General features: G+C 49.8%; 3 protein-coding genes across 9 annotated transcripts in view; all 3 read right to left on the bottom strand.

Annotated features, from left to right (window-relative positions):
* Positions 1-4,961: 4,961 nt before the first annotated feature.
* On the bottom strand, positions 4,962-9,148 carry MRM1 (mitochondrial rRNA methyltransferase 1). Its single transcript, XM_039256371.1, has 5 exons — positions 8,411-9,148; positions 8,097-8,190; positions 6,280-6,412; positions 6,060-6,179; positions 4,962-5,625 (listed from the first exon to the last, which is right to left on the bottom strand). The coding sequence occupies exons 1-5, from the start codon at positions 8,995-8,997 to the stop codon at positions 5,555-5,557; spliced, it is 1,005 nt and encodes a 334-aa protein (XP_039112302.1). The 5' UTR covers positions 8,998-9,148; the 3' UTR covers positions 4,962-5,554.
* An 852-nt stretch (positions 9,149-10,000) lies between these two features.
* Positions 10,001-18,513, bottom strand: DHRS11 (dehydrogenase/reductase 11). 2 transcript variants are annotated; one of them, XM_039256351.1, is made up of 7 exons: positions 18,270-18,513; positions 15,407-15,616; positions 12,283-12,377; positions 11,745-11,874; positions 11,032-11,124; positions 10,765-10,830; positions 10,001-10,641 (listed from the first exon to the last, which is right to left on the bottom strand). In XM_039256351.1, the coding sequence occupies exons 1-7, from the start codon at positions 18,456-18,458 to the stop codon at positions 10,600-10,602; spliced, it is 825 nt and encodes a 274-aa protein (XP_039112282.1). In that variant the 5' UTR covers positions 18,459-18,513; the 3' UTR covers positions 10,001-10,599. The 2 variants fall into 2 exon arrangements, with proteins under 2 accessions (XP_039112282.1, XP_039112283.1); XM_039256352.1 differs by having other exon boundaries at positions 11,745-11,826.
* Positions 18,514-21,190: 2,677 nt separating this feature from the next.
* The window catches only part of GGNBP2 (gametogenetin binding protein 2), a 32,675-nt gene continuing 29,847 nt past the window's right edge, over positions 21,191-24,018 (bottom strand). For all 6 annotated transcript variants that reach the window (XM_039256345.1, XM_039256348.1, XM_039256347.1 and 3 more), the window contains 4 exons: positions 23,818-23,943; positions 23,587-23,735; positions 22,820-23,068; positions 21,191-21,497 (listed from right to left, as the gene is read on the bottom strand). In XM_039256345.1, coding sequence (XP_039112276.1) covers positions 21,294-21,497; positions 22,820-23,068; positions 23,587-23,735; positions 23,818-23,943 — 728 coding nt within the window. In that variant the 3' untranslated portion in view covers positions 21,191-21,293. The remainder of the gene's footprint in view (positions 21,498-22,819; positions 23,069-23,586; positions 23,736-23,817; positions 23,944-24,018) is intronic.

Here is a 24,018-nt window from a genome sequence, read left to right as displayed (position 1 = left end):
TATTGAGAATTTACAATTTTCTGGGCCCTGTGCCACCCTGTCACAGGTATGGTATCCCTGTTTCACGGAAGCAACTCAATGTCCTAGAGAATAAGCGACTTTCCTTAGGTCATCCATCTGGGGAAAAGGTGAAATAGGATTAGAACCCAAGCCTGTGCTGCTCACATCAAGTCACAGATTTGAAAGGAAGAAGTGTCCCGATTGGGATGCAGTGGGGCTGGGAGACTAGAATCTACCGATGAGAGGTTGATGGGGAGGAGAAAGAAAGAGGCAGCCCCAGGTATTGTGTCCCCTGACCAGGCTTCCGGGACCCTGAGGCAAGGGGATAGTGACAGCCTTCTGGCCAGTGGCGACCTCTCTGCCACATAAAACCCTCTCTATGTGCATCCCATTCCCTAGGAATGGGGCACATTGAGCTCTGGCTGAGTAGGGGGCAGTGAGAACTTTCTGGAGCACCTCCCCCAGGAGGATGAGCTGAAGACCACCAGGGAGGTGTTAATGAAACAGGGAAGCTGTGAACAGACCCAGGAGTGATTCTAATCTGACACCTCCACCCTAGCCCCCACCAGTAATGAGTTAGGACCTGCCCTTCTCCCCAGAGAGGAGGGTGAGGGGAGAAGAGGAAGTCCCTGGGTATCTTTGTAGCTTCAGATGCTTCTGTTCATTATCATCAGCATCTTCTTCTCTGCAATAAAAAGCTTACATTATTAAGCACCTACTATGTCCCATGTACTATGCCAAGTCAATTTCCTAAATCCAATAGTGAATCATCACAACAAACTATGTTTGTAGTAGTAGTACCTACAATCCTTATCTCCATTTTATGGGTGAAGACACTGAGGCTCAGTTGGATTAAGTGACTGGCCTGAGGCAGAGTCAACATCTGGACGTGAGACCTTCTTGCCTCAGAAGTCTGCATTCTTAGTATTTTTGCTACTGTGCTTTTCGGCATGGACCCACAAAAGTCCTCAGTGGGAAGGTGGGTGGAGTGGAAATGTTCCTGTCTGGGAACAGGTAGAGGGTTCCAACCCTTGGGACCCTCCATGCAGACAGACATGTACGTGTAGCCCCAGAGCTGGAGCCGGTGTGGTGAAGCCAGTGAGGTGAGCCTTTGCAGCAAGCCCACCATGTATCGAGAGGTTCCAGAATAGGGAGGGAAGAACAGGAGCCTAGCCCTACCACCAAGCCACATGGTCTCCCTCTGTGTTCTCTCTGGGTGTTCTTTCCATGTGTGCAATGAGAGTTGGGCCAGGGGACTCCAAGAAGGGACCTTCATCTCTGCCCCCTGCCTGGGAAAGAGGACAGTGAGGAGCACTGGCCTGAAAGAGTATGTGGAGAGGTGAGTGTTAGGAAGAGCCTTCCCTCCAGATCCTGGAGGGAGGAGCTGAGCAGCTCTGTGAGTGGAGTCCCATGTTTGTAAACATCATTAATCAGGGATTAGCAGATGGGCATGCTAATTGCACCTGTGGAAGTCAGAGACCTCAAGGTTGATTACATTTACAAACTGGGGATCCCTGGCACCTGGCCCTGCAAGAGTGAGGGGGGAGGGTCTAGTTTAGGACCTCAGCCTGGGGGAGGGAGCTGGCAATTTCACCTCCTGCCAAAAACCAACCAACCAAACAAACAAATTTCCAGCCCTGGAAGGGGCTGGGGTGCTGGCCACGATTCAGCTGTTCTGGAATACCAGCCTTCTGAGACCCTTTCCGTCTTGGCTGGGGAGGCCTGACAAAGGAGGATCTTGCCAATGTCATCCAACCCCCTCCAGCTGCTCTCAAGAGTAAATCTCCTTGTGTGTTGCAGCTGAAATAGGTCTTAGAGTCTATGGGGAAATTGAGGCCAGCGTAGCAGGACAGCAGAGCCCATGCAGCTCCGGTGCTGCAAAAACAGCTGCCACGCTCCTCCAGGATTGGGCTGAGGGCTTACAAGGGAGCTCATTTAATCTGCACTCCAATCCTCTGAAGTGGAGGCTGTTGGAAAAGTTAAGGTATATGTCCATATTTCCACTACCAACAAGTCAGAATTGGAACTCAAAGCAAGCACTGCTTAACAGTCGGGCTCTTCAGGGTCATACCCTGACCCTGCCCTGCCCTGCAGGGGACGGACCATCATCTTGCCCCCCTTCATACCTACAGCCACAGCTGCCCCAGCACCTGTGTATTTAACCATGCTTGCTGAGCAGCCTGTATGTGTTACTCACTTAGAGGCCACCACAAAGAAATTCAGACCTCATCCTTTGCCTTAGGGTCTCAGGTGCTTTGTTTTGGGAGCGCCTGGTTTGCATGACCTAACTACATACCTATGTGTGCATAGCAGGCAATTACAGCCTCAATGCCCTTTAGTTCAAGTGAGCCTGCCTTCCCAGAGGCCCGCTGGCCTGTGGCCCAGGGGCTGAAGCAGGGAGGAGGCCCCTATGCCTGGCTCTAAGCCCCGAGAGTGGCCCTCTAGATGGCTCAGACTACTGGGACCCAGAAAACTGATGAACATGCCCAAAGCAAGTTAGATAAGGTTCCAGACATGACATAGGAGTCCATGGGCAGGAAAGCAGGCTCTGAACCCCGAGTACCCCCAACCCTAACTTCTAGGTTCCAGGCTGGGTTTGTTCCCAGAGAGCAGAGCTCGATTTTCTACTGCCACATGGAAGGAGCACCAGGACACACACACACACACATCTATATACACACATATAATGCTTACTTATTTATTATGAGGACTTGGATCATATGGTTATGAGGCTGGCAAGTCCCAGTTCTGCAGAGAGCAGCAAGCTGGAGACGTGGGAGAGCCAATGGTGCAGTTCCCATCTAAAGGCCAGCAGGCTTGAGACCAGAAAAAGCCCATGTTTCAGTTCCAAACGGCAGGAAGAATTCTTAGTCAGGGGAGAAGCCTTCCTGCCCACCCCTTTCTATTCAGATCTTCAACTGATTGGATGAGGCCCACCCACACTGGAAAGGGCACTTTGGCTTACTCAGTCTACAAATTTAGATGTCAATCACATGCAAAAACACCCTCACAGAAACACGGAGAATAAGATTTGACCATCTATCTCGGCATTCTGTGGCCCAGGCAACTTGATACATAAACTGAGCCATTATATCCAGGTCTGTATTATCATGTGCTAGTCCTGGGGTGCAGTGCCTAGGTTTACAGAATGCCTTTTACTGATACTCTCTCATTTTGTTTTTACAAATCTTTGTTGGGGACCAGTTGGCTGGAGCAGGTATCTATTTTATAGATGAGGAGGCTCAGAAGCCATCCAGGTAAGACGCCATAGAGCCAGGGCTTGACTCGCCACCTTCTGAACCTTAGTGGGAGATGAAAGGTGAACTGGCCCAAACTTTCAGGCATGCACTCAAAAGTACGGATGTGAATGATTTGGACAGTTTCTTGGACATGAGAAAGTGGGCTGTAAAACATGGGACCCAGCTCATTCCTCAGAGATTCTGATCTAACCAGCCTGATGCCTCTGAGCAGTTGGAATATGAAAGCTGGCCCCTCCCCACCACCACACACACAACCAACCCCACCTAAGGTGTAGCCAAGGTTCAAAACCACATTAGGATCTAGGCCAAGAGTACAGCAGAGTTGGGGGAAGGCAGTGTAATATGCCCAAGACTGACACATGCCAGTGGAAGTCAGAATCTGTGTGGCACTTGGGGACAGACAGCTCAAGGGTACTAATGTGGTAGAGATCCATGGAGTTTTATGAAAAGGTACTTCCTCCTTCTTGAGAGGAAAAACTTCGACTTTAAAGTAATCTTAGGCCTATTTATTTATTTATTTAGAAAGCGAGCTCATGGGGGCCAGGCAGAAAGATAGGGAGAGAAAATCCCTATCTGTGCAGGCTGATAGCACAGAGCCTGACATGAGGCTAAATCTCACAAACCATGAAATCATGACATGAGCAGAAATCAAGAGTCAGATGCTCAACCAACTGAGCCACCCAGGCGCCCTGTGCAATCTTGGGCCCTTCTAACACAAATTCAAATGTCTTTTTAAATTGACATCCAATTAGAATCCCAGGTTAAATTCATCCCAAAGAGAAAAGAGTGGTACCACTTACCGAGCACCACCATGTGGAAGGCACTGAGCTCATGTTGCCCTCTCTATCCTTCCACAACCTGGGAAGGTAGGGTGATCCCCCTTCACCAATGATGAGACAGAGGCTCAGGTGGGAAAGGACTTGCCCAAGGTGACACAGCACTTAGGACTTTAACTTAGGTTGCTCTCCTCCAGAATCCAAACTCCAGAGCAGTGGTTCTCAACTAGGGCGACTGTGTCCTCCAGGGGACATGTGGCAATATCTGGAGACATTTTTGGTTGTCACTACTGGGGGACAGGGAGTGCTCCTGACATCTAGTGGATTAGGAAGCCAGGGATGTTGCTGAACATCCTATGATGCCCAGGACAAGCCATCACAACAAAGAGTTATCTGGCCCAGAATGTCAGTACTGCTGAGGTCCCGAAGCCCCTACTCCAGTGGTTCTCAGCCTGGGCTACACATTAGACTCATTTGGGGGCCTTTAAAAATCCTGATACCCAGGTTGCCCCTTGACCAATTACATCAGATTCTCTGGGGGTGGGTCCCCAATGTGAGTTGTTTTTGGAAGCTTGCCAGGTGGTTCCAATGTGTAGCCAAGACTGCTCTAAACTACTTATACTGGGGGCTTCTCCATTTGTGGGGCCCTGTGGGAGGAGCACCAAATCCATGTGGGTTGTACAATAAACAGCAACCCCGCCCTCACCACTCCACAGAACCAAAGGCCAGGGCTCTGGTTCATCAGTTCTTTTCTCAGAGGTACACTGACTGATGAGTCACTGGTGAGGGGGTCTGGAGGGCCGGTGAGGTGAGAGGTGTTTGCTAATCTTTCCCTTGCCCCTCTGGAGGCCACAGCCAGGAATCTCCCCAGGTGGTTGCAAAAGCTTCCAGAAGAGACTACGGATCAAAGAGCAACGCTGCCATCTAATGGACGAATGGGGCAGAATGGCCCAGGTGACATTTTATTGGATCCTCACAAAGAGCCCTGTGAGGGACAGAAGGAAGAAGTCTCGTGCTCAAGGCCCCCACTAGGGCAACATTAGAGCCTGGATTTGTACCTGTCTAGTGCACAAGAGGAACTGGGCCTTTCTCTACATTCTCCCACTGGTTCAAGAGGAACAGGACACCTGGACTGGGCTGCCCAATTCCCAATGTATGTCTTGACTTCCAGGCAGGACCCAGAAGAGAGACCTTCTATCCCAGCACATCTTGGAGATTAACAAGCTCCACTTCCAACTGCAAGTCCAAAATCAAAACAGGAAACTGAACTTTCTTTTGGTCTCCACCGCAGAGCTTCCTGCCCTACAAGACAATGGTTAATAAACAGGGGCCTGGATGCACTCTCAGGCAAAAGACTCCAGCACATTCGATCATGTGGATGTGTGTGCCCTCCAGCACACACACTTCAGACAATCCAAGTCAGCCCCCATTTTTCCTCTCTTGTTCTGGTCCTGAGGACAGTCCTGGGTGCTGAGCCACTCTGAGTCCTGCTGACGTGGCTGAGGGTCCTTGGGGGTCTTAGAGAAGTTGCTCTCTCTTCTTGGCAGGCAAACCCTTCCTCTGGCTGCAAATGGAGTGAAGAAGAATTCCTGCACCAACAGACAAAAGAACAAGGTGAAGAGAGGACAGTGGAGAAGAGGAAGGGCCATGTGCCAGGACTCCCTCATCTCATCCTCAAAAGGATACATCTGGGGCACCTGGGTGGCTCATTCGGTTGAGCATCTGACTTCAACTCAGGCCATGATCTCATGTCTTGTGAGTTCAAGCCCCACATCAGGATCTACGCTGACAGCCTGGAGCCTGCTTTGGATTCTGTGTCTCCCTCTCTCTGCCCCTCCCCCCTCACTCTGTCTCTCTCTGTCTCAAAAATAAACATTAAAAAAATTTTTTAAAAAAGGATGCATTTTCCCCATTTGGCACATAAAAGGACTGAAGCACAGAAAGACAGGGAAGCTTGTTAAGGGGGAAATAGCTACACCGACGTGTGATCAGAGGGCAAGAAGTCAGGCAACAGTAGTCTCACCTGCAGCCACGGAGACATTCAAGGACTCAAGTCCAGAGGGCAGCTGCCGGCCGGGCAGGATGGTAAGGAAAAGCTGGCAGGAGGCTTGTATCTCCTTGGACAGACCAGAGCCCTCATTACCTGCCGGGCACAGAGTCAGAGGGTTAAGGATGCCCCAGCTGGACACATGGGTACTCAGGACATGCACATCTGAACAAGGAAAGTGGGGACATCTACCTACCCAGCACTAGGACAGTGGGCTGGTCCCATAGGAACTCCAAGCAACTAGTGACGGGGATCTCTGAGAACGGGGAAATGTCAGGCCCCGCGCAGCCCACTGTGCCAGCCACGAGCCAGCCCTCCTGGGTTCTGGCCTAAAAGGAGGAAGGAGAAATCAAGTTCTAGGTCACCAAACCTTCATTCAAGCCCCAGTTGGTCTTGCCCATATAATCATTCCCTGGCTGATCCATTAAATTCATCAACAGTTATTAAGCCTCTAGAATGGGCAGGCTCTGTTCTAGGCAATGGGGACAGGGCAGAGAAGAAAACAGGCCCAAGTCCCAGCTACCCAGAGGAAGGGTGACTGGGGAAGGCCTCACTGAGGCGATACTGGAGTGGGGACCTGAACAAGATGAAGGAGTACCATGTAGACATTTGGGGGCAGAATAATCTAGGCAGAGATGAGTAAGTGCAAAGGGTGAGGCTGACACTTATGTGACATGTGGGAGGAACAGTGGACTGGCAAGGTGGTGGTGGGTGGGGAGGGAGCCGCTGAGACAAGAGAGGGAATAAAGGGCCACATAAGGTAGGACCTCAAAGGCTACTAGAAAGACTTTGGCTTTTGCTCTCTAGGAGAGATGTGAAGACTTTGAAAGGTTTTGAGCAGAGAAGTAACATGTTTCAACAGAATCACTCTGCCTGCTGGGTTGAGAGCCGATAGCAAGAGACGGGACATTTCCACAATAATGCAGGCAAGAGATGATGGAGGCCTGCACCAGACTGGCAGCTGCAGAGATGGGGAGGACTGGTGGGAAAACAAAAATACCTGCATGGTAAAACCGAAAGAATTTGTGATAGGGTAGGCAATGGAGAGCAGGAACAATCAAGGCCACCACAGCACTGGGCCTAAATAAAGGAATGCGGTTGCCACTGATTGAGCTGGGCAAAGTCTATGGAAGGAAGTGCTTGGCTTTGAAAATGTGAAGTTTGAAATGCCCCTCAGGCCACAAAAGAAGCTGCTGAGTAAGCAACTGGATAATATAAATCTGGGGTTCAGGAGTCAGATCCAGGCTGGCATATACATTTGGGAGGCATCCAAGCATAGGTGGTATTTAAAGTCTCGAGACTGGATGAAACCAAGAAATGAACACATACAGAACAGAAATCCAAGGACTGGGCCTGGAAGACCTGAGGTGGGCCAGATGGTCAGGGGAGCAGTCAAATGCAAGACAAGACTGCCCCCTTGTGTCCAGCAAGAGAAGCACAACTGAAGACAGAAACAGACCAGGAAAGGGGTTTCTTTACTTAGGTTTACCCCTTCCTGGTTATCAAAGTTGGTGGTGGTGGTGGTGGTGGTGGTGGTGGTGGTGGTGGTGGTGGTGGTTTGTTTAGGTTTTAGTTTTCTGTGGAGTGGTGGTGAGGAGAAAGGCATAAGTGAGTCTTCATTCAAAGAGCCTTTCAAGCTGTGTCCCTACTCAGAGAATGCATGACTCCTGCCAACCAGCTTCTCACAGTCCATAATAACATTTACTGAAAACCTACTTAGTAGGTAGCGAGGCTCTGAGGTATACTAGCCTCTGAGGCAAAGAGGTATGCCCGGAGAAGGAGTGTGGTAAAGGGAACGAAGCTAGGAAGTCTCTAACTTCAGATTCTGCTCTACTTATGGTTTGGAAAATTCCAGGATCCTTCCCTTCCCAAAGGGATTTAGAAGGACGTAGGAAACGATGCCAACCTGCCCCTTTCTCACCCTTTCTTCCACCAGCTGCTGAATGAATGCCCTTGGAGAGACTGAGCTTGGCTCATCTCTTCTCTACCCACTGTCCCCCTCCCCGCCATTACCTGTAAAAAACCGGCCAGGTCATCAGTGGAGAACACGTCCATCACCTCCATAGCCCCTGCGCTGGCCTTGCTGACTACCGGAGTGAGCGGGCAGCTGCAAATTTCCCCATGCCCTGCATTAAACTGGGTAATCTCAAACCCGGTGCTTTGCCCTAGTCCCGCCCCACACACCCCCCTCCAGGCCCCAGCTCCCAAGGGTTAAGGGTGATAATTCTGGCGATGGGGAGGCCTGGTCGAGGGATCAAGGGTCAAGGTGCTTAGAAACTCGGCTGCGCCCCAAAGTGGAGCACATTAAGATTAAGAGACGTCCATGCCTGTTTCTCCCGCTGGTGATGACTTTATCCACTCCGAGAAAGTGAGCCGAACGCAGCACGGCCCCAAGGTTCCGGGGATCCTGGAGCCCTTCGAGGACAAGCCACAGCTGCCGGGGGTCGTCGCCTGGCCTCGCCTCCTCGACCTCAGTCCAAGGCCGAGGCCGCAGCGGGCTAACCTCCATGCAGACGCCCTGGTGGACCTGGTAGCGGCACAGGGCGTCCAGCTTCTGCCGTCTGGGCCGCAGAACTGGGATGTCACGCGCCTCTGCCGCCCGGAGCAGCTCGGCCCGCTCCCCCTGCAACCCGGACCTGCCGGCCTGGAGCAGAAGCCTGGCCACGCGTCGACGAGCGGCCCGCAGAGCCAGGAGACAAGGGGACAGGCCAAACAGAAGCTCCAGTCCCCCCGCAGATCGTGGGGTCGACGCCAGGTCATCCAGTAGCAGACGGCTCAGCTCCTCCCCGCCGGGTCGCTCCCCACGCCGCGCAGCTTGGGAGGAATGACGCGCGAGGAGACGACCCGAACACCGCCATGTCGCGCCCCTTACGGCCCAGAGCAGTGCCCTGGTCGATGCCCCCTGCTGCGTCATCAGGAGCGGTCACTCCTGCCGCGGCAGACTCCGGGTCCCCAAAACTGGTGAAGGAGACCCATTGGCCGTCCCTCCCCCGCCCCTAGACAAAGTACGAACAGCCTGGATTGCCGACTTAGGCTACCCACAAACTAGGTGTCCTAACCACTGCCGCCCCTCCCCGGCTCCCACGTGGGCTACTCCGCTTCCGGGTTCGGGCGACCCGCCCCCTGCTCGCTGACGCACTGCGCATGCCCGACCCGCCAGGCCGTGCCCACAGCGCCTCCTGCAGGACTGGCTGAGCCGCAGCCTTCTCTGTGCCCGCCGGGCTGCCCCCTGCTATGGGCATCATTCTGCGCCCTTCGAGGTCTCAGAAGGCTGGAGGGCCACATTCACCCAGGTACCCGCAAAAGCCACTTTAAGGGGATGTGTTCAACAAGGTCGTCGTGGTGATTCCCTCCCCACATCCAGTCCACCACCAGTTGCTGGGGATTTTCCTCAGAAGCTTCTGCATCCAGGCCCTCCTCTGCACCTCCACTGCCTTGTCAAACTCAGCATCAGTCAGCAGGACGCCAGCAGTAACTTCCTATCCCATGGCAGTCGTTTCTCTAAGTGACAGCTCTGTGCCTGTCCTGTACCTGCTGACAGGCAACTGATGCCCTTGGCCCACAGGTCATGACCAGACTCTGCTCAGTACTCAGACCTCGGGTGATCCAGGCAGGAGCTTCTTTTTCAGCCGCATCTCACTCCTGCACTATGTTCTGTGCTGTTCCCATGACATTCATTGCCTGCTTTTTAGGCCTCCCAGCCTTGTATCCACTCTTGTTCTCTTTCCTGGCTGTCAAACTCCTACCCATTTCCAAGACTCAACCCAAACCCATGTCTGCTACCTAAGGTAATCCACACTCCAGGAGTGATGACCCAAATCCGCCACCTTCCCATTCATTCACCTGGAAGAAATTCTGAGACACAACCACCCCAATCACAGAAGAGGAAGAACTGAAAGATACTCCTGAAGCCAAGGTAGGTTGCTGCAATTTTTCTTTTTTAATTATCACAGTGAAACCCACTTGGGAGGCAGGGCCTGGTATTCAGCTGCCATAGTCAGTTTGGAGTGATGACAACAGAGAGCAGAGAAGCCAAGCCTGGGCTGGAGAGCTGGGGTGGGGGAAGAGAAGGGGCAATGGGGGCAGTAGGGCAGGGAGAGGAGGAAGTCTGGGGTCTTGGATAAGCATTCAGACAGGAGGGGAGGGCTTCTCTCTGCCACCTCGTCCCTGAGGGACACGGGGTAGGGTACAGGCAGATAGGGGAAAGCCTCCCTTTAGCCCACAGTCCCTTCCCCAGGTCAAAAGGAAGAGACAAAGAGAGCAAACAAAGGCCAAGGAGCCTAAGAAGGGGACCAGTAATGAGTTAACAGGTAAAACAATCAGGACACCACCTCCTCTCCCCAGCCCACTGTTCATATTTGTTTGGAAATAATTTGACAAGACATAAAAACTTCCAAAAATGTGTAGCCCTGGTGGCTGGGGAGAGGAAGCAGAATCCAGGAATCCAGAAATCAACACCTAAATCCAGAGGCAAGAACCAAGCCGTGGGATGGAAGGCAGAGCTCCCCACAGGAAACTAGATCACCTGCTCCGTGGGCCTCATCTGGATGTCTCCAATCTGTTGGAAGGCACAAGGCTTGAGGCAGCCAGGACACTCTCCCCACCCGTTGGGCCTCCCCACTGTCCTCCTCTGAGGATGGTTGGGCTCTTCCAGGGGGTGGACAGTCAAGGCCAGACTCACCTGGACATGTGGAGGGGTGCTGAGGACATAGATGACAGCCTCGGCCACATCCTCGGGCTTGAGACACTGGAGAGCATGGGAGGGAAGAGGTATGGTGAGGGCAGAATGGACCTCCCACCTCTGACATCCTCTCCAACATCTTCATCCCCACCCCAACCCTCCAGGAGGGGCGACAGGCTGGCTAGAAGAGTGTAGTCTAAAGGCCAAGGTTCCCTCTGCGTTTACTTAGGGAGTGAGTGGCTCACCGGTCCCAGAGGGAGGCCTCACCCTTATGAGTTCATAGGTGGCAGCCGCCTTCTCAGGGTCCTTGTCATGGAGTTTGAAGGCAAACTGTGTCTCCACCACTTCCGGAGAGATGCACTGGACCAACAGAGAGGGCCTGCTCAGGGGCTGAGCTAAGCCCTGCCTCCATCCCAGTCAGAAGCTAGGCTTAGGGGAGGGGGAGGGTGGAGACCACAGGGCCCCCCCTGCTTCACAGTGATGGCTGCCCAATGTCCAGCAGCCACCTCCTCCTCCCAAAGCTGTCACTGGCAGTGATCACAATGACACCTACCGCCTATGGAGCCCTTTTCAGGTAAGTGTTTTACAAAATGGTGTCCCTTAAGACTTCATCACTGGGTAGGTATCATCTCCATTTTAAAAATGAGTAAGGCTGAGGCTTGGAGGGGTTGAGTGAGTTGCCCAAGGTCATGCGGCCTTCGAGGGAAGAGCCCAGAGTCTGGGTGTGCAGCCATGGTTTCCCACAGCCCCTGCTCTCCCTCAGTCTCACCCACTGTGTTCCCTTCAGGTCAGCCCCCTCCCACTTCAAAGTCAGTGACATGAGGAAGCTCAAAGGACTGTCCAGGGTCACACAAGCAGCAGCAGAGCCCAGGAGCTCTGTGCCCCTCACACTCCCAGCAGGGCATCCTGAGCAGTATGTGTGTGGGGTGCAGAAGGCCTGTGCCTACTCTGCCCCCACCAGGGCCAGGCCGCACCCTCACCGTGGCTCGGATGTGGGTCTGGGCCTCCCGAAGTTCTTGCCTCAGTCCCTCTGTCAGCGCGGTGACGGCATACTTGGTAGCACTATAGAAATGGATCACGGAGTGGGGTGACACTTGGTGACCAGACATGCTGGGTGGAGGAAGGGAAGGGGAAAGAAGACAGTGAAGCTGCTGATAGACCAGCAGTGCCCCCTGCTGGCCCAGTCAGCCCCACCACCTAGATACTGCAGGGAAGCCTTCTCAAGGGGACCTCTACAGGCCATCCTGGTGGCATCAGTGGCCCACTGATGTAGCTCCAGTTATCCAAGCAGCTCCTGTAAGTCCCACTCTTCCTAGAAGTATAACTAGGGGCTGGCCCTTGATATACACTATTCTTTCCCTCGCCATAATTGTGCCATTTGGCTGTTAACTGGGTATTAAATCCGTATTTCACCATCAACGAAACTGATGTCCAAAGAGGTCAAAAGAGCTGCAACAGATCACTCAGCTTGGAGGGTGAGTGATGATCTGAGCTTTAGCCCTTGGCCACCTGCCTCACCTGTTGATATTAATGATGTGCCCGTCATCCACCTTCCGTTCCTTCATGGACTGGTAAGCTTCCCGAGTGCAGATGCTGAGGGCCAACACGTTCACCTGCAGGCCAGGGAGGGCAGTGGGGTATCTCTAGCTTGGGCCCATCTGAGCAGGTAATAGAGCCACAGAGCCTGCCCAGGGGAGTGGCATTCTGAATCAGTGTCCAGGTCCAACCAGAGACCAACAGTGGTTCCAGGGTACCTTGCCTTAGGTGTCCCGCCCCCTAAAGCCACCAGCCCCACCTGATAACAGTGGTAATTCCTCTCCCTGGGTAACCTCCCCCTGCCAAGTTTCTGCAAACAGCAGTGGGAAACCCCCAAACCTGTCCATGACCCAGGAACCCTTCCTGTCTTGGATGTCTCCTCTACAAACAACAGAACCTCTGCCTTAGAGGGGCACCTGGGTGGCTTAGTCGGTTAAATGTCCAACTTCGGCTCAGGTCATGATCTCACGGTTTGTGGGTTCGAGCCCCGCGTCAGGCTCTGTGCTGACAGCCAGCTCAGAGCCTGGAGCCTGCCTTTGGATCTGTATCTCCTTCTCTCTCTGACCCTTCCCTGCTCATGCTGTCTCTATCTCTCTCTCAAAAATAAATAAAACCCTTAAAAAGTTAAAAAAAATAAAAATAAAAAGGAACCTCTGCCTTGGAATACCGTCTCCTTTTCTTCCCCAAATACCCTACTCCTCTCTTATCTGGGTCAGCTTCCCTGGCCTTGCTTTCTCTAAAAAGGCTAAAATCCTTCCAAAATGGCTTTAAAAATCTCTCTCCTTGGTGTGCCTGGGTGGCTCAGTAGGTTAAGCATGCGACTCTTGATTTCAGCTCAGGTCATGATCTCACAGTTTGTGGGTTTGAGCCCCATGTGGGGCTCTGCGCTGACAGTGCAAAGCCTTCTTGGGATCTCCCTCTTTCTCTGCCCTTCCTTCCTTCCCCTCTTGGCTGTGTTCTCTCTCAAAATAAACATTTTTTAAAAAATAAGTAAATAGTGGCTCTGTCAGTTAAGGATCTGATTCTTAGTTTTGACTCAAGTCATGGTTTCATGGTTCATGAGTTCGAGCCTCACATCAGCGTGGGGGCTAACAGTTCAGGGCCTGCTTGGGATTCTCCCTCTCTCTCTCTCTCTCTCTCCCCCCTGCTCATGCGAGAGTGCACTAGGTCTCTCTCTCTCTCCTAATAAATAAGCTTAAAAAAAGAAAGAAACCTTTAAATTAATTAATTTTTAAAAATCTCTCTCCTCAAGCATAGACTCTAGCCTCCCTGTGCCTTGCCAAGCTACTCTCTGTTCCTTTCCTGTCTCCTCCCTTAAGACTACAAGTAGAGAAGGCCTGACCTTCCTTCCTTCCATACCTTCCTTTAAACTCTGTTCCGTCTATAAGATTAGGCACAGAGACTCTTTATGGGGGTGGGGTAGCTGGTCAGAGGATGGCAGGGGACTCCCCAAGCACATGGGGGCCTTCTGCCTTCCTTGGCCTTTGCCAGAGGTGACCCCAAATCCCCACTCTTCGTGGAACAAAGGCCTGAAGAAGTATCTCAGCTCCAAAGCTCCTGCCAAGCCCTACCCCTGCCCCATGAGGACAAGTACAGATAAAGCTTCAGCAGGTCCTCAAGTCTCTGCTCCTGAGAAGAGACAAAACCAGCCAGGACATTAGATGTTTCTCTTTATCAAGTGTCAGAGCCAGGCATCAGGACACAACACCCTCAGCATGAACCTGCCTCAGCATTCATAGCAGAAGGACGAGAGGACCTGTTTCTGGTCCTGTTAGTAATGTATATTTGGGGGCAGAGAACTCAACTCTGAGGACAGATGGAGTATGAGAAACAGGTCCCTGGGGCCGGGGGAGTGATTCTCCTAAGGCTGGTGGGGTGGGCTGGAGATATCTCAGAAGATGATCCTAATAGAATTACATAATGTTGAACCGGGAAAGGGCCTTAGGGATTCAATATACATCCCTCAATTTACAGGTGTACAAGTTGAGGTCCAGAACTCAGATCTCCCAGAAGGCTGTCTGAGGGCAGGGGTAGTGCTTCATTTTCACTGGTCACTGTTTCAGTGTTCAGTGTTCATTTCTAGGCCCAAGCAACTTTTAGGTGCTAAATTGACTGTGGGAAAAAGATGCATCCCATATACACACTGTTTTCAAATTTCTCAGGATACTTTTATACCCTAATATTGCCCCATAGTATAGTCTAGAAGTTGAAAACCCATGTCCCGAAGATTGTGTTTGGTTTGTATAAAGTTTTTAAAACATTTTTCATTCATTCCCAACATGTATTGAAACCTTTCATTCCCGCAAAAAAATGTCTATTGAGTGTTTATGGGCTGAGGCTATAACAGAGAATAAACCAGACAAAAATCCTTGCCCTTAATGGAGCTGAGGTTTTGGTAAGTGGGAGGGGTAGGATGTCACATAAAAACCCAGGCTATCCCCTCCTCTCAAAGAAACCAGAAGATCTGGCCACACTGGACCCACAGGAGGGATGCTGGATTTCAGCAGCCACCCTTGTATTTGGCTGTGTGCTCTCCCACTTATTGCAGACTCCCCTGGTCCACCCCACTCATTTAGGTATTTACCTGGTCCCAGGGGACACTGGTGTTTGTGACCCCAGATATTGATGGTACAGGTGTGTTCACCCCAATTAAATGTGACAAGGCTGATAGAGGGTAACCACCTGCCTGAAGCCACACCATGACTGGCAGGGCTGGGTGAGAGCCTCATCTCCTGTCCCTTGGTTCCTCTTCTTCCTCTTAAGACCATGTTCCCAAACACTCAGCACGGTGTCAGCACATGGGGACATTCAATAAATAGCAGTTCTCTTCCCTACCAGTCTTTCTTCCGGTAGAAGAAAATCAGCCTGGACTTTAAGAACTCCCCCTTTAATGGGCTCAGAGGAAAGAAGAATGGAAAAGATATGGCCATTCATCCGCTTACTATGCCTCTGGTAGGGAAAGAAGCAAGGGGAGAGTCAAGGTGCCCCAGTTAGGAAGCCAAAGTTCCCTCCTGCTACATGTCCTATCCTGAGCAGCCGTCTGGTTCACAAAGCCCTGGCTCCCCACTCTCATCCCAACCCCCCACTCCAGGTCTGCAGTCCTTACATTGAACATGTCCTTCCAGCCGCTGGTGCTGCCTGAGAGCAGGGTGTCAGGCCGGGCCAAGCCAGCATTGTTGATGCAGATGTCCACACCACTGTGCTGAGAGCGGACAGCCGAGAACATGGAGAGGATGTCCTCCTCGCTGGACAGATCACATCTGTGGGGGATCAAAGTCCCGGGGTAGCCTGCACTCTTACATTTGGCAGCCAGCTCCTATGAAACCCAACAGGGGGCTAACTGGGGTGAGCTGCTCACTCCCACACCTTCCCACCCAGAGAGTCTTCCTCTGCTGTCACCACTCAGAGAACTCTCTCCTTTGGCAGCCACCTTCCAGCCACATAGTTGTTGGGACTACTTGTCCTCTTTGGTCAAAGTCCGGGGGATAAGAGCACTGCCTGAGTGAGGGGAGTTTAGGACTAGAGTTGAAGTCATCAGTGGGAGATTCTCAAAATAAACTTGAGTCTTCAGTTCTGAGAAGGGAGTAGGGAGCCAGGAATCCAAAGCATAGCATGGTCTCCATCTCTTCCGCCTCTGCTCCAAGAGGAACCCCTTCTCTGCTCATAGGTAAGTAGCACCTCTCACCCCACCCTGCTTCTTCCACCAGCACCAGGAGTCACTGAGCCGATTACGCCAGGCTTCTCTCCGCTCCCTTTGCCTCATCCAGTCTCTCCCAGAGGGCTTATGTCTGAACAGTCACCCTCCCTCCACAGAATGCAGCCAACTGGCTTTCAGACTGGGCTCAACTGCTAGTCTCCTTTTGCCCTACCTATAAGAAAGGTCAGGAAGTCAGGACAGATTCTTTCTCTCACTCCCACAGTGTACCATACTCTACCCCAAACTTTCCAGGGATATGATGAGGCAAGGTAGGTGGCAGGTGATATTGGGAAGCCCCAGTGTATCGACAGGGACCTCAGCACACAGAGGAGCCCTGAGATGGACAGACCTGAGAAAACAGAGACACTGGGAGGTGGCTGTGAGGGATGCAGACATTCAGAAGCAGGAAGAAACCAAGCTACGTGGCCCCGGAGGCCAGCGACTGGGCATCTGAGACTTGTGAAGGTGACTGTACATGTACAGCAGGGAGAGAGTTGGGTGGTAGGGCGTGCCTTAGAGGAAGGCCAGCTTGGGCCAGCTGCCTTGGCCTGGAACCCTTCTCTTCCTGCCAAGCCAAGATGGGAATAAAGGGCTGGCTCAGGTGACCTAGGAAATTTTTTTTCTGCTTTAAGTTTCCAAGAGTTCAAAAGGTATGGTCCTCTGGGACTTAGAAGGACCCCTTTACCCAATTTCATCTACTCACAACCACCTCAAGAGATAGGGCTTCTCTCTGTCAGAGGCCAAAACTCAAACTTGGTTTTAGTATCAATTAATAAAAGCAAACTATGCGCAAGGAAGCCTGGGATTCTCCCCTCCCCTGGCATGCGACTTCCCCCTTCTACCTCCAGACCCAAATCCCCGCCAGAAAGCCAGAATGGAAGGCCTGGGGACATCTTTCTCCCTGTCACTGTCTTCTCTTTGTCCCACCTGTCCTCATCTATCTTCAGAAATGACCTGAAACCATGTCAGTCCCCTCACAGAACAGGCATTTCCTCATTAAGAGAGTCATCCTGGGGCTGAGTGAACAGCCTGAGGATCCCCCTTGGAGCTCAGGGACCCCCTTTCCTGGCTGGTTTGGGGTAGTAGGAAGAGAAGGCAAGAGTGACTTTAGACTTAAGGAATCCAGTGGTCTAAGCCCTGATCCTCTAGGGCTCTGATCCTCTAGGCTCCAAGCCTAGGCTTGGGCCCTGAGCTCCTCAGAATAAGAGAAAGGGAGGAGGAGAGTAGGGCAGTGGTACAACTGGGTGACCTTGGGACTATCAGGCGGCTATAAAGTGTACCTTTGGTCAGCAGCAGGGGAGGGGAAAGCCCTCCTCCAGGTACACCTTCTCCCTCTGTCCCCACCCAAGGCTTCCTTGTGCGGGGACTTTGAGCAATGGTGGAGATAAAGCCAGGCAGCTAAGCACTAGCCCCAACCCTGAGAGTGATCTTGTCAGGCACAAATCCAAAGATGACCTATAATGAAAATTTCTCTCTTCTTCCTTCATGTTACAACGTGGCCAACTTCATTTCATTTTTCTCTGAGCCCTTGTTCACAATTTGGGGCTCCCAACCCCAGGTTAAGAGAAAAAAACCAGGAGTTCCAGTTCCATATTGTTTTGTCCCCTCAGGGCTTACATAGTCAATACCCTATTTCACCCACTCAGTCCCACCTGAGACAGTGAAACTGGAGAAAGGTCAATCTGTAGATACCCCGTTGGTCCGTTAGGCCCATTGGGCAGGGGTTAACCCTCAAATTGGGGGCTGGGGAAGGAGAGGGTGAGTCTCTTCTGAAAAGCTCCATTCCCACCCCAACCCACCCTCAGTCCTGGGTAAAAAATTATCATCATCAAAACCTCTAGCTCCTGTTCGTTTGGCTGGCCAGCCAATTTGGTTGGCTTCGTGGGCTTAGTCTGGGGACTAGAGGAAACAATCTAGTAGCCAATTTAGCCACTGAAGCCAGAAAGCTTTCTTTCCTTGGCCCTGGTTACCTAGCTAGCCCTGATCTCTGGCTTCCCTTTTCCTCAGCCTACCTGGGCAGGCAGATAGACACGGACAAATATGCCAAGGAGTTAGAGATTCGGTACACTGGAGTAAAGGCTGTTAGGAGTAGGGTCTCCTTTAAAGACGGGACTTCATGAAAGGGAAGGTAGAGGCCTGCCCGACTAGACATCTCATCCCTCATACTCTGATCCGGTTGCAGATAGCCTTGGGGGAGCAGCCTCCCCCACCGGACCGGACCCCGGCGGAAACAACGCCTCTGAGAAGGTCCGTCTCTCCGGCGGGGACTTACCTCGATGTTGCTCACGGTGCGGGCACAACCCACTACCTTCAGTCCCTGCTGGACGAGGGCCCGGGCCACAGCCGCGCCGATGCCCCCCGAAGCTCCGGTCACCAGTGCCAGCCGGTCACGCCACCGCTCCATGCCGGCCCTGGCCGTGGTCCCAAGCCGCCCGCCCACCTCGCTCCTCGAGTCGGACATTTAGATCGCGGAGCTCCACCCCGGGCCGCAAGGGCTCGGCCGCTCTTTGGTCACCGCTGCCGCGGCCGCCGTCGCCAATCTGCCCCCTCGGAGCCGCGCCTGAACCCGCCTCCATTCTGCCGGGCGCCGGGCTAGGGCTCCACCCTCCGCTCCTCCACAACCTGCCACATCCAGCGGGAATCAATCGCGGCCTCCCCGCCTCTTCCGGCCCCGCCCCATGCCTGGCGGGAGGTGAGAAACTGCTTTTCTCCGTGTCGGCTGATGGGGAGGATCCCTGCGGCCTGTGGTCCTGCTCCGGTGAGCTCTTCACTTAGGAGCAGGGTAAACCGAGGTTTAGCGGGGGCTTGCTCCAGGCCCGAGGCCATACGTATTCTTGCCCCTTGTACAGTCTCCCCTCCCTGTTTCTGACTCCTGTGGCCAGGAAAAGAAATTAAGGGCACCTAAGGTGACTCCGACGCCCCCCTCCCTGGCTGATGAGAAGGATTCAGCCCAGAAAAGGCTGAGTGTCTCAGCTATCATACCTGAGTTAACCTGACTCCCAACCCCACCTGATCCCTCGGCTTTACTAGAATGAAAACTCAAGGTTAAAAATGGAAACCCCCTCCGGTACACGTATATTGGGGATTGTATCCTTACTGGCCTGCGGTCTCCAATTGTCCTAGACCCTCCCACTCCCACTGAAAAAACATATCACTGTGTACCAAAGAGTAAAGCAATAGCTAATATTTACTGAGCGCTTACTGTGTAATTGGCATTTTGAAGCACTTTAAACATATTAACATATGCACAACAGTCCTTTAAAGATACTACCTATGAAGCTTCATTTTGTAAGTGACTGAGACAGAAAGGGGTGAAGCATGGTTTTTAGACTTCAAGCCTGCAGTCGTAGGCTTGTGCTCCTAAACAGCCTCCGTTCTCCCTTTTGTCTCTTCTTGGGTTGTTGGTTTTGCTCTCTCACCACTCAGGTGTCCCATCAAAGCTCTGAAAACTGCCTTACATTCTCAATACAGCCATCCTTCTAAAGAAAAAATCCATCTCTGCAGAACTACTGAAATCCCTCCACTGCAAGCAATCACATATGCAGTAAGAGGCTGGTTTATTCATTCACCAAGTACTCATGAGTTCGGCCCAGAATAAAGATTAAAACAAAATAAAACCAGGGGCGCCTGGGTAACTCAAGTCGGTTAAGCGTCCAACTTCGGCTCAGGTCATCTCACAGTCTGTAGGTTCGAGCCCCGCATCAGGCTCTGTGCTGACAGCTAGCTCAAGAGCTCAGAGCCTGGAGCCTGCTTCGGATTCTGTGTCTCCCTCTCTCTCTCTGCCCCTCCCCCGCTCGCTCTCAAAATAAAGACATAAAAATATTATTAAAAATAAAAAATAAAACCAGTCCTTGCTTTTAGGGATCTCAGGAGATAACGTGACTGCAGTAAGCGGTGAAGAGAGATTGGGGCACAGAGCCAAGGACTGTGCGGGGCCCTTGGTCATTTTTTATGGATTCCAGGATGAAAGTAAACAAAGGCCAGAGAGGAATCATGACTCATTTTACCTCTGCCCCATCGCTATACAACACTTAGATTTGAAAAGACAACTGAGGGGGTGTATCAAAGAAATGCCACCAACTCTAAAATCAAATCTAAGCTTCTGCTGTCGCCTACCTGAAATCTGATTAAGTGGTACAGAGCCTATAAAATTCACTGCATCCCCACTGCACAGGGGTATTGACTGTCCCACTACGTGCCTGCTGCCCACCAATATTATCAACATGAAGACACAAAGCTCTAAGCACATGTGTTTATTGAACTACTGACTCAACCTTTTAAATGGCAGCCAAGTGCTATTCCTGGGGGAATCTCTCTCCTTCAGTACTCACAGACAGCTTGTGAAAGCAGTAAACTGTAATGCCATAGTGACTTTATTGTTGGAAACCAGATAAGGAGCATGCACTTATGGACTGCAATGTGGTTAGCTCTCGGTGCAGTCTTCTGGTCCCAGATCTACACGCTAAAATAATTACTTTTCCGGCAACCTTTGGTTGAAATTCTGCCAAGTTTTGTTTTCATTCTTCCAGTTCAGTATGAATCTCTGAATTTAAGCTGCTTTATGTTAAGTGATACCAAGGAATTTTAAATAATAGCAATTAATAATCTCATGAGAAAGATGCTAGCCAGCATTTAAGGGTATTGCAGCAAATTTATTCTTTCAAAACAAAAGACTGAAAACTGCTTTTCTCAACTCTGGTCAAAGGAAGAATTTTGTCCTCAACAATTTGTATCTCTATCCTCATTTGCTCTTCATCCTAACATCAACACTGGTCAAATGCTAAGTTCAGAAGTGGCAAATATTAAAATAATGCCACACATTAAGTAGAAACATGTACACCAATTTTTTACTATGCATATTAATAAATATTCTTTATTTTAAATTTTGCACATTGCGCTTTAACATTACATCCAAACATTTTGCAAGTGGATGTCTACTTTGTAAAACCATATATTCAGCTCATTGTCATTTCTGTACAGAAGTATAAGTACAACATTACTTTTTGCCACTAAGTTGCTTTAGTAAGTCTCACAGGAAGAGAAACATTTAATGAAAAGAGATGGCTTAAATCATATGGCAGGCCTGCGCAGCCACGCAACTAAAGACACAAGCCTGAAGAAAGAACTAATGAGGTTACCTCCACCATCTCCCAAAACAAGAAAGAATCACATTGATTTAAGATAAAATTTTGCCATAAGTCACTAAATTAAGAGGTTTTTTTTTTTTTTTTTTTGAAAGAGAAGGCGCAGTAGTCATCTTGAGTGTTTCATTGAAAGACAGAGCTATTTTATTTATTTAGTTTGCTCCAGCCGTTGTCAACCAGCCACTACAGATGGGCCTCTTGTGATCATTTAAGCGGCAGTATTTATTAAATTTCTCCTTCAGATGCTGTCGGTATTGTTCTCTATTGCTGTAGAAAGACTGGTTATTAGCCATAAATGACTGTATTTCATCTTGTGAGATAAAGATTTCCTCATCTGAAGTACATTCAGACTCATCCTGCAAATTAAAGCAGTAGTTAAGATTATGACTTAAGAATGCAAAATGCTATGCTGATGGAAGACAGCTAAAAATTCAGGCAGTCTAGCCTTTTAATTTCAATTCAGTCACATGAAGTCTTTCATGGGACTGTTTACAGAACAAGTATGATGCCATTCTGTCTTAGAAAGTACAAAGTAAGAATAAAATTCAACTTAACTCAGTTTGAAATTCTGGATCTGTAATCTTAGACCTATGAGCCTAACAGGCTCCCAACTTTTGCCTTAGAAAATGACTAATTAGATAATTAGACTTTAAATAAAAACTTGAGGGGTGCCTGGGTGGCTCAGTCTTAAGGTTAAGCATCTGATTTTGGCTCAGGTCATGATCTTGTGTTTCATGAGTTCGAGCCCCACATTGGGCTCTATGCTGACCGCTCAGATTCTGGAGCCTACTTCAGATTCTGTGTCTCCCTCTCTCCCTGCCCTTCGCTCCACTCGTGTTCTCTCAAAAACAAAACAAAACATTAAAAAAATTTAATAAATGAAAACCTGAAATTAAAAGAAGAAAAAAAATGTTTCTGATAACAGCAAACCAGACTAATTAGAGATGGTTAAAACTAGTTACCAAACTAAATAACCAAACTAATATGATTATTAACTGTCTGGTACTATACTGAAATTTTTATCTCTACAAATTAAGTAAAATATAACCTTTTTAAAACTTAAGAAACTTAACCACCACATAAAAAAGAAAAAAAAACACTATGCTAAAGGATTTGTTTCCATTGGGAGCCTAACTATTATACAGAATATACTACCCTTCTCTTTTCTTCTCCCTCCTCCAAGACCCACACAAACTATGTACTGGGTTGCTTGGAATCAGGCATAATTAACGTAAAGTACCAAGACTTACAGTCAATTTTAAAAGATTTTGCAAGTTCAGTTATGCTTTTACCCTACATGAACCTAACAGAAGTAAAAAGAGGGCTCTAGTTCAGATTCTACGTTTTCTCCTGGTCTAGAAGGCTGGACACCATAGGCTGCCACTCAGAAAGGCAGTTTGCTTACAATAACCCTCTTCAAGGAGGCATACTCCTGGGCATAATGCTAACTCTATCCCTTTCTCCCAACTATTCTTTTCTCTTCCATAAAGGAGGACAAAGAAATGTGCTCTAGAGGAGTTGCATAAACCACACATGGAAGAGCAGAATTGATGACCCAAGATAATGAAAGACTGACCTTAATTTCTTAAAAGGCTCCTCAACTCCCAACTTTAAATTCTCAAATACTGTCCCCTCCCACTTCTACCTCATGAGCAATCAATAAGATATCCTTACTTACAAGGAGTTCAACTAAGCTCTTGGCACCTTTTCCGCAATCAGGACCAAATGATGGTTCTACAGGTTCTGCAAACTGTGGCACATTTTTCCTATGCTCAAACCAAGGCAGTGGCTGCCCACCCTTTTCGGGACTGCAACAGCTTTCAGGATGTGCATCTTTGGTCTTGTCGCGGTGAAACACTGTGTGCACGGTATTTCCTGAGGTCTCTCGATTACCTGGATCTGTAATACAGCTTCCAAGCTTTTGGATCTGAAAGCAAGCAAAGGATTACCCAGGTAAAAAAGGAGGGAATAAGAGGAATTATTCTTTAAAGAAAGAAAAAAAGGCCTTGATAGTGCGTTAAGCTTTTAGAAGGAACTAAATAATAGCAGCAGCTGGCATTTAGTAGGCACTTACTACATCCCAGATGCTGTTAACCCATCAACATAATCTCTTTCATCTTCACAGAACTTAATCTGATAGGGATTATGAATCTCCTTACAGATGAGAAAACTAAGATCAAGCAAACTACTCAAGATTACACGGCTAATTCATTTACAAGTATTATGAAAAGAATGAACTGGATTTATGACTCACCTGGATTACTGGACATCAGACAGACACACACACACAAATCAAAGGATGAGCAGCCAACAGAACTGCATTCTAAAGGTACTCATTCTAAAATAATAAATACCAGCAACTAAGCTGCAGACTCGCTTAGTTTCCACTCCAAAAACAGGTTGTTCTCCCCTCAACAGCAAAGGTTTAAGAACTCTGACACTTACATGTTCATCACATTTCAACATCTTGCTTTTCTTTTTCTTCTTTTTATTCTTTCCTTTGGTGTTATTCTCTTCAGAATTTGCCCAACATTCAACACAACTATCTCCATCATCCTCTTTGTCTTCACAGTGATGAACACAGGAGTCGTCACCTGCAGAAATCAATAATCTCTTATTTATGTGCTTAAATCAGCCATGTAGTAGAAATAATTGGGAAGCTTAATCTGGACCTACCATGTTCATCATGATTACAAATGCCTTCAGTGCAGGCAACATCTGAACCCTCCCGAGAACCTGTTTCACTCCCTTCCATACTAGATGAATATCCACAATCACTACCATTACAGTGTGGTGATAAGCCTGAAAATAAACCGGTTGAGAGTTACAAAATTAACATACCAACAAAGAATGAACCAACTGGAGACAACAGAAAAA

Source organism: Hyaena hyaena, unplaced genomic scaffold, assembly GCF_003009895.1.
Source record: "Hyaena hyaena isolate Hyena2069 unplaced genomic scaffold, ASM300989v1 scaffold_568, whole genome shotgun sequence".
In the NCBI taxonomy this organism is placed as follows: domain Eukaryota; kingdom Metazoa; phylum Chordata; class Mammalia; order Carnivora; family Hyaenidae; genus Hyaena; species Hyaena hyaena.
This window is presented reverse-complemented; position numbering and strand designations above follow the sequence as displayed.